Below are 13685 nucleotides of genomic sequence, written 5' to 3'. Positions count from 1 at the left end.
AGAACAAGACGACATAGTTGAAAAGAGCTTATTAAATCTTTGTCATACACGATTTTACTTTAAGATCTGAAGAAATATTTGTCAGGTTCAAAAAACTTGCAACAGAATCATAAAAATTGTGATTCACATATTTTAATAATTTTTTTTTGTTCTTAAGAAAATGTCAGCTGGGTGCAGTGGCACATGCCTGCAATTCCAGCACTATGGGAGGCTGATGCAGGAGGACCTCAAGTTAGTGCCCACCCTGGGCAATTTAGGAACTTAAAGAGACTGTCTCAAATGAAAAATGAAAAGGGTCGAGTATGTAGCTTAGTACAAAGGCCTTGGGTTCAATCTCTAGTACGCCAAAAACAGAGAAAAAAGAAAAAGAGAAAGAAAGAAAAGAAAGAGAAAATGTCAAGTTTCTCCCAGCCTACATGAAAATCTGGTTAAATTCACATTTAACTGACTTGGAATGCCAACCTCATTTTCCCTTTTTTTATAGAGGCTCTGGTGTCCCCGTCCTTGCTGGTGCGGACACTGAACCCATACACACAAACCAAAGACTTTTAACTGCTGGCACGGTCTACTGCAGCGGTGGGGAACCTGTGGCATGCATGTTATTTTTAAAGACAAAAGATGTTAATGTACGAGTTGTTTTTTCTAAACCCAAACCTCAGTATTCAAGTTTAATTGCAGTGTTGGCACTTTGCGATGAATAAGTGGGTTTGGGCACTCATCTCTAAACAGTTCGCCATCACTGCTCTCTGCTAGATCCACCAGATCCTCCGGCATCAAATGATCTCTCTGGGAAAACCAGAGGTCTCTTGCATGAGCGATCAAGGAAGCTGATCGATCACAAGATACAGAATCACCTTGCAGGAATATATGGTCCATATGTTCCCATATTGCTTACAGTTCTGTTTAAAAGCACTCTGCATGCATTTGCAGTGTGGGTACGTGCACATGTGCAGAGCCAAACACTGCCCTGGTGTGGGCTGGAGGAGCAGCACATTTGCTCTTCACTACCTGCACTTACCTGAGGCTGGATTAGACTTTGCAACAAACACTGAGCACACATTTCTTGTATCATTCAACGTATTAATCTGTACTGCACTTCGAGTTATAAAAGGCCCTAGAAGCCCCGCCCTGGCTGCCATTCACAGCTCACCTCGGCACTCCACATTGGGGTCTCCCCAGAAGAGCTCCTGGCACTCGCTGCAGGTGCGGCCTCCAAACCCTGGCATGCACTGGCACTGTCCTGTGAACTGTGGCCAGAACACACACGGGCTCAGGTGGCTTCGGGGAGGAGGTGGCTGTCCTTGTCCCCCTGGATGCTGGGTCTGGGGACAGGAACCCTCCCCCCTCCTCCATCTTGGGCACCGAGGTCCCAGCCAGCATCTCACTGCTTTCCCGGAACAGGGTTGGAAAGGTCCACAGCATGTGGGAGTTACATCTGTCTTTCTTCACTGTTGCCCTCCCAGAGCCACACTAACCCTTGGCCACCTCCGTCCCCCACAACGGACGTAGGGAGAGAGGCACTTTGGAAAGTGTCAGCCATCTACATGCTGGGGACTGCTGTTTGGTTCCTTGCATGCCTTCTTAGAGTAGCTAAGAAGGAAGTCTGACTCTAGGGCCAGGTAAGGAAGAGCAACTTCCACTCTTGGCACAGCCTTGTCCACTCTATGTGGCTGCTCCCACTTGTGCTGGGGCCCAACACCGAGGCAGAGGGGACTCAGCGCGATTATGTCACCCCGGCCAAGCGGGGATCGGGGAGGGCTGAGAGCCAGGCTGTACTGTTTGCCAAGCAGTGTGCCCTGCTCGCTTTTCTCCAGCTGGAGCGAGGCCACCTAAGGGGCGGTCCCCAGGGTCCATGATGGCCTCCCCTCACCTCATTGCAAGACGGCCCGAAGGAATGCGCGGCGTTGCAGCTGCACTGTTCGCACCCAGTCCCGCTGGCCAGCTGCCAGGTATTGGGCGCGCAGCGGTCACAGTTCTGCCCGATCACGTTGGGAAGGCACGCACACTGGCCAGTGGCCTGGTTGCACTGGCAGTCAGAGCCGTTGCAGCGCTCCTGCACGGTGCCCAGGATGTTGCAGACACACTCTGAAAGAGACGGTGGGGCCAGGGCGCATGGGGGTGAGCTCCGCCTGAATGGCCAGCGCGCTCCCTCTCCAGATCTCTATCTGGACGTGCAAGCAGGGAAGGAAGTGACTTTTAAAAAAATCTAAAATTATTGTTCTTCAGAAGCTTTTGTGAAATACGACACAGTTCTGCCCATTCCTGGGCAGATGACATATTCACACAGTGCACAATGACAATTTTGCCACAAGTACCTTCTAGATATAAAGATTCAAGGTGCTGCTGGTGAATCATGTTAAAAGTGAAGATTTAACTGGAAATTTAAAATATACCACTAGGAACTTCGATACTCAGTGGTTTCAAACTCCTGGCAGGAACCAGCAGCAGCCAGGAGAAGCCCTTTAAGCCAGCAAGGCTTTAAGGACTCTGGTCCTGCTGGTCCCCAACATTCTGCCCACGTCTGTATAAACAAAAACATCTACATAAACAAAAACGGGAGCCTGGTAGCAGCAGCAAAGAAAATGCGGCTGATCACTTGGTAAGAGAAATAATAAGGTCTCGGAGAATCACTTTAGAGATTTTACTTCTTTCTCTTCCTTAGACTAGATCATCAGTTCCCTCAGTGAAGTCAGAAAGCCACGGCCTGCAAGGGTCCTCCAAGTCCTGTTCAATCAGCAGGTTCTGAGCAGAGCACATCAATACACCATTATATGGCATTTATCACAGTGACAATCAGTTTCTCCTTTTGGGAAAACTGAAGCACACCATGAGACTTCATTCTTGCCAGAAAATAAGAATATAAAGATGGGCCGAGGATTTAGCTTAGTAGCACTGCGCCTGTCTTGCAAGTGCAAGATCCAGAGTTTGATCCCCAGTACCAAAAAAAAAATAAGAACATAAAGATGAAAAACAACTCAGTCTCCTCTTTCATTGAAAGTGCAGTTTTACACTCCCCCCACCTCCTAGCTGGACATGTGTTTTTCCTATGTGAAATAACAGATGAAGAATAAAATCCCATCTTGATGAAGAGGAAGTTGGAAGGTGGGCCTGGTGACTCATGTCCTGTGATCCCAGCACTCTGGTAGGCTGAGGCAGGAAGCTTTCAAGTTCAAGCCCAGCCCGACCAACTTAGTAACTTAGCAAGACCCTGTCTCAAAAAAAAAAAAAAAAAAAATTTAAAAAGCGTGAGTCACAGTTGGGGATGCAGCACAGCACAGAGGCCTTGGGTTCAAACCCCAGTATGGCAAAAAAAAAGGTTGACACAAATCATTCTATGGGGTCGCCAAAGTGAATGCACATCTTACTTCTGCAGTCCTGCCGGAGGGCATCACCATAGTACCCAGATCGGCAAAACTGGCACTGGTCCCCTTCCGTGTGGTACAGGCACTTGAGGCACCTTCCAGTCTTCTTGTCGCAGCCCTCTGGGTCACTTGTGTCTATGTTGTGGTGGCACTGGCAGGGCTGACACAACCCCCCGATGTCCAAGGGATTGCCAAAGAACCCCGAGGCGCACTGGTCGCATCTGGAGCCTGTGGCATAGGAAAACCAAGCACAAGACCCTCAGCTTGACCGAGCAGCTAGCGTCTGTCGCCGGCATCCCTGCCCAGTCCTGCAGCTGGGGCTCAGTCTGCTGCCCCGTTCACAGAGCCCAGCCATCACACCTGGATGGGAAAGAAAGGCTTCTGTGGCGAGGGGGACAAGTACTCTGCAGCCACAGAAGGGCAAAGACAGGAGTCTTTAGCTTCTCAGGTACAGGTGAAGCAGGCTGGGGGCTGAAGAACAATGGGACAATGTCAAAGGCAGCCTGAGGTTAGATTCCTAACCCCGGGGTTATATAAACTGAAAAGAGCAACTGGAAAAAGGGATCCTTCGTGATGACCAATTTCCCTAAGAAACCCTGACATCATATGCAGAAAGTACTTGCTGACCATGCGTAAGCATAACTGGTATTTGAATCAGCAGCTTCAGGGATGAAATACAAGGGAGCCTATCTAGCTGATAATGTGAATATAATAAACTGTGGAGAACACATTCAGCCCTGGCAACTCCCTGAATGATACTTTTTTCTTCTTTCTACCCACTTCACTGCATTGAGGCACTTTTGCTAGGAGTTAGATAACAGAAGGGAGAAATAACAAGTAAATTAATCTTCCTACTGTTCCTACTGAACAGAAAAATGTCACACAGCACTCTGCATGGATTTAAGTAACCGTGTGAGCTTGCTCTAGCTCTAGCACACAATCAAGAATTGACTACGCTTTGCACCAACTGCCTTAACTTTTAACTAAGGATCTACAAGAGCATGCGCTGCCCAAGTGAGCACAAAGGAATGCACAAGTGAACTTAACCAGATCATCTTTCATCTTCTTCTCATTAATAATAAACTAAAGACACCCTTTCCCTCTCGAAGTCTGCACAGCTTACCGATGTAGCCGGGCTCACAAACACAAGCAAGCTGCAGAGTGACTGGATCCTGGTAACAGCTCCTGGCAAACTGGCGCCCACTGTCGGGACCGTCGGGACAAGGACAAGGGCGGCAGTGGTCTCCAGACCCAATGATGGGGTCGCCATAGTAACCAGCCAAGCACCTGGATCCATCACCAAAGAGTGTGCCATAAGCATGGTCATACGAACTCTGTTCCAAGAAACTTAGAAACTTTGCTCTGCTTGGGAACATTCTCCCCAGTTCCTCCTGTTGCCACGTGGAGGACTTTCCACTAGGGCAAAATGCTTCTCAAATGTTGGCTCCAATCTGAATCCCCTGGAAGGCTACAGACAGATAACTGGGATCCTTCCCCAGTTTCTGATGTAACAGATCCCAGGGAACATGGGCTCACACTTGCGGGATCACTGCACACACGTGTGCAGTGCCCCAGACTCCCTGCATCCAGAGGAAGCGACACAGCTCCCGTGTGCACCCCACTGCCACCAGCTGCTGCCACCCCAGTGTTCGTTCTGCTTCCCCTTTGCCTTAGGCAGCTGCCTTTGTGGGAGGAGCCTGCACTGGTCGACTCCGCACCTGGGAGGGAGAACATGTTAGGAAGCCCACAGAGGCCACAGGTCTAAAGCCACATCCTGCGATGCAGCTTTTACCAGTCGCAAAGCTGCTAGCGGTGTTCTGCAGCTGTGTGACTCCCGAGTCCATGGGTCAGGTGGTGCCAAACGGAATGAGAGATGTTATTTATTAACTCCCAAAGCCAACAGCTCCAGGCCCCTCCCTTTCCAGGTTAGCAATTCATGGAGACTGAGCGATTTGCAAAGCTCACACATCTCTAAGCTTAGACAATGAGTCATGATTTAGATTCAGCCTCCTGATCTTCAGCAAAGAATTCTTTTATTAGGCCATGTTGCTATCCTCAAGATAAATGCTACTAGGTTACTTTTCAAAATATCTATAATGTAAGACTTTGGAGACCATCAGTCAGGAAGTGACCACTGTAACTCATCCATGGCTACACAGCAAGTTAGAAAGGGGAGCTCAGTATGGAACTCAGGTTTGAGAGTTTCCAATTCAGTGTGTTTTCCATGTTTTTGTTTTTTGTCTTTTTAGTCAGAGGTAGCATTTTTTTTAAATGAGGGAAAGAATAAAGAAAATAGATGTTCAGAGGAAATTAATCATGCATTTAATTAGATGCAGAACTAACAAAAGATCAAGTTCCCTAGTTATGTGCTGGGGAAATCCACAGTGACGAAGTAATTCTGTACAATGTTTTCTGAGCAAGTCTCTACGACCCTTTCTAGGTGAAATTTAACCAGAAACATCGTGATGCAAATGGATTGTCCATTTCCTGACTCCCTTCAGGAAAAATCTGAGTTTAGAGTTTCTTTTTAAATTAATGGGGCTGAAACTTTGATCGTACAGAATGAGGAAAGAATGTGCTCCAAACAATAACAAAGTATCATCCAAACCTATGACTAAAAAATCTTACTTCTCCCACATCCTTTCCCATTTTCCTGCAAGAAATCAAAACCTTTTATAAATAAAACCTAAAGCCAGTTGCAAATATCATCTGGGCCAGTCTCACGGGATGTTCTTCCAGATACATGGCAGGTGTCTCATTGTGAACTGGCACGTGCACAACCCTCTCTGCTGTTCACTCTGCTCCCCACCCTTCTTTCCCCTTGTTAACCTTTCTCATACCAACTCTCTGACACATCATCAGAGATAAATATGGAGCCGAAAACAAAAGGTGACTCTAAAGTACTAATTCCCCCTTCACTCTTGTTGGGCTGTGTCCTGCTTTCTGTTAACCCCTCACTTCTGTGGTTCTACGTGATGACTTTGATTCACAGGAGAAGTCACCAGGATCTCTTACCTTGCTGAATACCACTCTAGCATCAAGCCAAGAGCCACATGCTCGCTTCATGAACATCTTGATGCCTTAGGTGAACCACATATTCAGTTTTCATTAACAACCTCTCTTCCATCTGATAAGCAACTTTGGTACTACTGACTGAGCAAACTTTCCGAAGTGGCTTTGTGAAACAAAATCCCATGTACAGTGGAGGGATATTTGGAGAGAATTTATTCATGTGGAAAAGTAGAGACTATTGCTGGGTGTGGTGGTGCACCCCTGTAATCCAAGCACTCTAGGAGGCTGAGGCAGGAGTATCACAGGTTTCAGCCCAGCCTTGGAAGCTCAGTGAGACTACGTCTCAAACTACAAAAAAGGCTGGAAAGGTAGCTTAGTGTGAAGAACCTATCTGTGTTCAATCCCCAGCAGCACAATAAAAATAAAAGGAATAAAATATATATATTTTTAAAGTGGAGACTATCTGCCAAAAGCAGGTTTTAAATGTGCATTTCCCAACTAGTGATGAACAGGGTAAGTGAGCACGTAGCTTTTCATATGGGCTGCTTTCACCTCCTGAGCTAAGACATATTCTGTATCCTGTTCTTACTGTTTGTCTGGTGCAGGGCTTTACATCCATAATAATTACTGAGTTAACATTTTCCTAGCTGGAGACCAGCTCTATTTGTGCACATTTTATGTCTCCTGGAAACTGTAGTTACATAAAACATTTTGAAAAACAAAGCTATTTAACATGATTAATCCCATTTGCATCTAGTGTCTACTTTGATCCAAATTCGGCATTAACATTTCACAACTCTCATCAGAGGCCAAAATGTGCCAAATCAGAGATAAGATTTCTACGCAGACCTATTGCGAACTGTGGGGTGACTGCAATAGGCAGATCCAGTGGTTCTGCTCTGGGCCTCGGCACCAGCACCAGAGTGGGGCATGGCACAGGCCAAGTATAAACTGTACACGCACTGCACTGTGTAAATGATTGAGTTCCTAGACTGAGCAGGGCAGAAATAAATGAACCATTAGGAGCCAACAGTGATTAATTCTGCGGCTTGTCTAAGACGCTTGTCTGGGCCAAAGACAATGTCATTCTCTCCCCCGAGAGGAGAGGGCAGTGCCTCGCCCACGCACACCTACCTCTCACAGTTGTGGCCCATGGTGTAGTCCTGGCATCTCAAGCACGCCCCTGTCGCAGTGTCGCAATCTTCAGCATGCCCGTTGCACTGGCAGGGCTGGCAACTCGGAAAGCCCCAGTAGCCAGGCAAACACTGGTCACACTGCCGAGAGTACACGCCCGGGAAACAGTGGCACTGGCCAGTGTTCGCATCGCAGGAGGCACTGACAGAGCCTTGCAGATGGCAGTCACAAGCTGCAGAAACAGCCGCCCGGGAGGCCTGTGAGACTCATTACACAGGACATGGCCCTTTCGTGAGCACCCGAGTCTTCCGCTCACAGAGCTCATGGGCTCATGTGATCGGCTTCCGGCTGACACAATGCCTTTGGAAGCTACTCCCGCACTCCCAACTCCGTTCATCTGAATAAGTTATAGCGCTTCTGATGCACCTACGTTTGCATCCGCTGGGCCCAAAGCCAAAGGTTCCCGGTGCACATCTGTCGCAGGTTCTTCCAACCACATTGGGCCGGCACTGGCACTGGCCTCCGTTGGGGTCACACACGGAACTCAAGGAGCCCTGAGGGTCACACTCACAAGCTGCGGGGGCAGAGACACAGGAACCCATGACATGAGAGCCCATCCTCCTGTCTCTGAGCTGGTCTTCAGTGCCCCCGAGCTTTGCTCCTCTACTACTTTGCTTCTTCAGAAATAGGGACAGAGCTGGCAGATCAAAGCAGGTTTCCTTCGCAGGTCTTCCCTCACCTCCTAAGCTCAAATATCACAAGATATTAAACCAAAGCCCAGTGACCTTCTGGAGTTGGCCTGATCTTTCACAAAGAAAAGCATGCATTTTTCTGGACAAGCTATATTGGCATGGTCTCTTCCCTAGTCACCTATTATTTGCATATATTCACAGAAATATTATTTTAAAAAAATAAAGAAGACCCTAGCTGAGACACAGTTTCCTTCATGCTGCCTAGCACAGATGCACAGGACACACGCTCCACTGCTCTAGTACCAAGGACACCAGAGAGTGGGCGACACCTACCCAGGCCAGCCTGGTGCAGCAGGGCAGAGATGCTGAAGATGATGCTCCTGCACACGTCCGTCATTGGCGTCTTCACCACGCTCCTGCTGTTCTCCAGGCACCGGTACCGCTGGAAGGTTTCCCAGGCACTGTTGGTGACCACCCCGTCTCCTGAGCCGCCCACAGTGAAGATGTCCAGGGACTTACAGTACGGTATGAGTGCCAGCTGCAGAGGGGCAGAAAGCATAGCGGGACCCATGTCATCAGCAAGGAAAGCCCTGCACTGCTTGGCTTCTTGGACAGGGAAAAGTCAGACTCACTGAAGTGAAACCCTTTCCATTCTTAAGTGTTCGGGCCAGAAAAAGCTTAGATATACTTTACACGGCTTGACAGTATTTTGAGATGCTGGTGTATAAGGCATATGTGCATTTTTGCAGGGAGGCAACTTGAATAAGTGCTGTCCAAAGGGTGTGGTTTTATAAGCAGAGTAATGTTGGGGGCAAGAGACAATGATCTGCCTTCTCTACCGGGTGCTCCCTCTCTGAGAACACCCCGGGGAGTGGCCTGGTGCGCCCTCGCTTACGGAGTCGATGAACGTGTACGGGCTCTCCACGTTGCTGTCGGAGGAGGTGTACTGGGGCAGCTCCAGCCGCACCGTGTAGTTCAGGCCCTTCTCCAAGCACACTGGACGAGGAAGCACAATGTATCTGCCCCACAATAGGAGAGGAAAACAAAAGTCAGCCTCAAAGCATCCATGAAATGAAAAATGAAAAGTACATGGTGCCAACTCCAAAGTGAGTTGCCACGGTCGGGCTCTGAAATGGTAACCCAACAACTCGCAGGACACTAGAACAGCGAGGATGTGCATAAGAGCTATGCTGAGCTGCAAACCACTGCCGCACTGACCTGGAGCCTGGTGACAATGACACCACCTGGTTGTCGTCATCGGGAACAGTGTTACCACATCGGCTGCTGGTTGGAATCCTCCCTGGCCGCTGCACCGTGATGACAGCTTTTTCCCAGTGGTCAGGCAGCTAGAAGAAGAAATAAGCAATGGAGGACCCTCAGCATTAGCCCACCACTGCCCGTTTTTAAATACCTTCCAAATCAACCCCGGCCAGGTTCAAATGGGAACACAGCCGCTGTCCCTTCCCTCTGTCATCGCCCTAGCTCCAGCCTTTACCCCTTCTCTTCCGGTGCTGAAATGCTGCCCACACCTCTCCCTGTCACTTCCCAAAGTCCCTTTCTATCCGCTTTGCAGCTCAGTGACAACCCCCTGCTCAAAATCCCTCCAGAGCTTCCCACAGCAAGATCCAAATTCCTTTGCTGACTCTGGCTTGTCCCAAACACCATATTCTTCATCTAGCTCTACGGATTCTCAAAAAAACCCTCTCTTCTCTGCTCATGCTTCCTTTCCCCCTTTTGTGTCAGTTGATCAAAAGTCTCCCCGTGTGTTAAGGTCTGGCTCTGGTTCTTTGTGAAACATTTTGGCAGCCTCTGCCTGGCATGACCCCCTCTGTCTCTGGCAGCATTTTCCTCTCCTCTGGGATCTGGTAAAGTCGGATCAGGCAAAATAGTAACTCTCCTTACTACCTCTACTCAGCCAGGGTAAAAGGCCTTCAAGAGACCACTACATGTCTAAGAAACTGGATTCAAGAAACACACACATTTTAATTGCCACCGAGGAGGTCAGCAAATCAGAGGGCTGATCTGTTCCAGTGTAAGCCCCAAATTTAGTATCTAGTACCCATTAGAGGTACTGTTTTTCTACCAGTAACACCACCCTGATGCCCCTCATCCCAACAGCGCCCCCCCACCCCCATAATCCACTTTACCTGTGGCTCATAGCGAATTAGGATTTCATACTCCATGGAAAACGGGATGTTGTCAATGAAAAACTCCAAATAAGCTCCCTCAGGCACTCGAACGAAGCCAGCTCCAGTCCAGGAGGGAATGCGGTCCTGGATGTACTGCCGCTCCACCACACTGACGCCCTGAGGGCCCAGGGAATGGAGTTAAGCCTCACAGGGAATGGAATTCAACTGCATTTCACAGTCACATCCAAAGCCACCCAAAGAATCAAAACTGCGGCCATCTTATCTCTTTCTTATAGTCACAAATTTCCCAGGAGATCGTACAGCACTTGGTATATAAACAAGGTAACTGGTTTCTTGTTACTTTGAGGGTTGGAGCTGGGAACTCAGAGGCTAAGGACATACCTTATACGATACAACCAAAGGGATAAGCATAGAGGAAAGAATGACCCTGCTTCATGAATATCCCAAGTACTTCCCACATTCTCTTCCAGGCTAGTCCAATATCTAGTGGGGTTATTTCTGTCTCTTCAACTGCCATTAGTTTCAGGCTCCAACTGCAAGTGAAGAAACTTAACATGCTAATGAGTGCTTGCTGCTGATGAGCCAATGCTCATCAGTGGTTCACAGGGCTGTCACAGAACACCGTGGCTGGGCATCTCCAAAGACGCCACCCAGTCCTCCAGTCCCTGTATCTGTGTGAAGCTTTGCCAATCAAGAGGTGAAGCCTTATCATCTTCCCCATGAACGGGGCTGGTTTTGTGACTTATTACCAAGAAACTGTGAGGAGCTGCTGTTCTGGGACTTCTGGTCCAGGCTCAGGAGAGATCTGGCAGTTTTTGCGTCCTGCTTGGAAGCTGGAAGTCGGGTGAGAACTCTTACTGCCCACCTCCACCATGTTAGGGGAAGCTCACGAGAGCTGCCTAGAGGGGCCGCAGGTGCAAAATGCCCAGCCAGCCTCCTGCTGTCTCAGCCACCCTAGCTCAAGTGGCACACGTACCATTTTAAATCATTAAACTTTAAGGTGACAAGTGAAAGGAGTCTGAGTATATATGACGTCAGATCAACAGTAACTTTGCAGCATAGACAGAGAGAACGGGAGTCCATGTGAGTTAGGGACTGAAGTCGGTTGAAACAGGACTGTTTTCAAGATGACAGGCCTGCGCCCTTATTTTGTGCTCACCGACCAAAACTGCAGAAATGCTTCTTAAATGGCCTCTTTACCCAAGACATCTATGACGTTACTGCCCCACAAAATGCCACCTCACCTGCCTGCCACATACTCCCCTACTTACAGGCCCCAAGCTGGCCCCCTCCGCTTCATAGATGTAGTGGTCCAAGGTGGTGAAGTAGTACCCTGATTCCACCTCGCTGCACTGCCGTCCGATCAAGTGGGGCCGACAGGAGCACTGGCCGGACTCTGCAGAGCAACTGCAGGGAGGAGGGGCATCAGTGTGGGCACCAGATACAAACACACCCGTGGGGAGCAGCTTCCATCTGCCACTCAACATTACCGTGGGCGAAATGTGGGTGCAGAATGTTCTTACTTCCTTCAGAAAATAAACGTGGAAGAATATCACCTCTGGATGAATCCCAAACTCCAAAGCCTGATGTGAAACCCCGCTGGGGCCTGTTCTTCTCCGTCCTATCTCCCCTGCCCTCTCTTGCCCTTTGCTCCTCCACACCATATTGGGATCTTCTGTAGGCATCATGAACTTCCTGGCCTTGGCGTCTTATATCTTTTGCTTTATTTCCAACCGCAACCCCTTTTGTAGGACTCAGGTCTAAATCTCCAACTCCCCAAAGGACACCTCCAATTTGTGTTGTCCAAGAGGTACCCCCAAACCACTGGCTCCACAGTGGTACCAATCGATCTTTTGTGTTTTCTTCCTAAGATGCCTGAGCCACATCACTTCCTGGCACAGTGGTCTTGAGAAGGTACCCTGTGCCTTCCCTAATCTGCCCCTTCCACCCCTCCTCAAGCCTCCCCAACAACTGGCAGTTTCTCAGATGCTCTAGGTGACGCCTTCCCTTTACTTCTGTGCTTCCTTCAGCCCAGAATGCCCTCTCCCTTATTCTCTTGGCAGAGATCCACCTATTTCGGACCACCAGCCTCTTCTCCTTCATGCCATCCCTCACTGAGGGAGAAAGGTAGGCACAAAGCTTGTCCCTGGGTCTTCAAATCCTACTTTGCCTGGCTCAACTTCTGTCCATTTCATCAAGGCTTGTTTGGTTCCCTCCTCTGCCACTGTCGAGAGGTGCTTTCTGAGACCTCAACTGTTCCTAGATATACCTCTATTGTTCTTAAGACATATTTGTTTTCTCCCCAGCAGCGTAAGAATTAACAGACCTCTCTACCCTGCTGGGAGACTGCCAATTCTCTGAGGGCCTGGGCAGGGCCTTCTCCACCTCAGCTGCCTCCTGCCACCTAAGCCTAGCGCTCTGCACACTGAGTAAACACTGCCTGAACAGATAAATGCACAAAGGGTAAGCGGCACACATCAGCTTTTAAAAATAAAACAGTGCAAAGTGAAAGATCTAATGTAAATAATAAATTCTTACTCATTATTATTTTAGGTAATGAAGGCCTCTGGATAAACTACAGTATAAGGCATTTGTTTGCTTCTCAGCCTATGTCTTTGTCTTTTCCTATAGTATTAATATTTCATGTACGAGGTCACACCCAAATTACACGCATCCATTTTTACACCCTTCAAAGTCAACGGGTTAGGGATCAGCTCTGTGGTACAGCACTTGGCCTGAGGCCCTGGGTTCCGCCAAAAAAAAAAAAAAAAGAAGTTGGAGTTGTTACTAAGCCCATTCCCAAGTTCCTTTTTATTTTTTTCCATCCCAAAGTTGACCTGAAGTCAAGTACCAAGCTGAACCCCCGGAAGACTGGCCACTCAGAGGCATCTTTTAAAGCATCCCAAATGGCTCCGTCATAGCCCAGTGGTACTCCTTGCCTGTTTATCGTGTCATTATCCCTCAGGAGTGGGAATTCTCAACACTGCCGCTAACTCCCAGGCCTGGAAGCCTGTTCCAAGGAGGACCCAGCCCTCCTCTGGCACAAGCCACCCTCGACAGCCATTTTTGGAAATTCAGCCATTGGACGTTACATCACACGGGCCAAAGAGAACCCTCCTCTCCTTCCCAGCAGTTGTTTACTGAGGAAACAAACATGCAGAACACGGACCACCAAAGGCAACAACTGGATCCTTGGGGCAGGCAGCAGAGACAAACTCGGGCGATGTGAAGACACCATCCAGGGCTGCAGGGCTGCCTTCCTCTGGAGCGTGATCCCACACTGTGGCCACTGAGAACTGATCCCTGGGCGCCCTGCCGTCCGCTGGGTCCCTGTG

The 13685-nt window shown here is 48.8% G+C and overlaps 1 protein-coding gene across 2 annotated transcripts in view; it reads right to left on the bottom strand.

Annotated features, from left to right (window-relative positions):
• Positions 1-13685, bottom strand: part of Lamb1 (laminin subunit beta 1) — a 71569-nt gene that overhangs the window by 23963 nt on the left and 33921 nt on the right. For both annotated transcript variants that reach the window (XM_004839650.4, XM_021253914.2), the window contains exons 14-24: positions 11622-11757; positions 10348-10506; positions 9419-9546; positions 9096-9219; positions 8534-8738; positions 7939-8082; positions 7509-7740; positions 4486-4649; positions 3366-3590; positions 1871-2085; positions 1151-1247 (exon numbers count right to left, since the gene is read on the bottom strand). In XM_004839650.4, coding sequence (XP_004839707.1) covers positions 1151-1247; positions 1871-2085; positions 3366-3590; positions 4486-4649; positions 7509-7740; positions 7939-8082; positions 8534-8738; positions 9096-9219; positions 9419-9546; positions 10348-10506; positions 11622-11757 — 1829 coding nt within the window. The remainder of the gene's footprint in view (positions 1-1150; positions 1248-1870; positions 2086-3365; positions 3591-4485; positions 4650-7508; positions 7741-7938; positions 8083-8533; positions 8739-9095; positions 9220-9418; positions 9547-10347; positions 10507-11621; positions 11758-13685) is intronic.

The sequence above is a fragment of the Heterocephalus glaber genome, unplaced genomic scaffold (genome assembly GCF_053883595.1).
Source record: "Heterocephalus glaber isolate CG9 unplaced genomic scaffold, H.glaber_assembly_v1.0 deba00000676, whole genome shotgun sequence".
Lineage (NCBI taxonomy): Eukaryota > Metazoa > Chordata > Mammalia > Rodentia > Bathyergidae > Heterocephalus > Heterocephalus glaber.
Note: the sequence above shows the minus strand (reverse complement) of the source record. Positions and strands in the feature narration are given on the sequence as shown.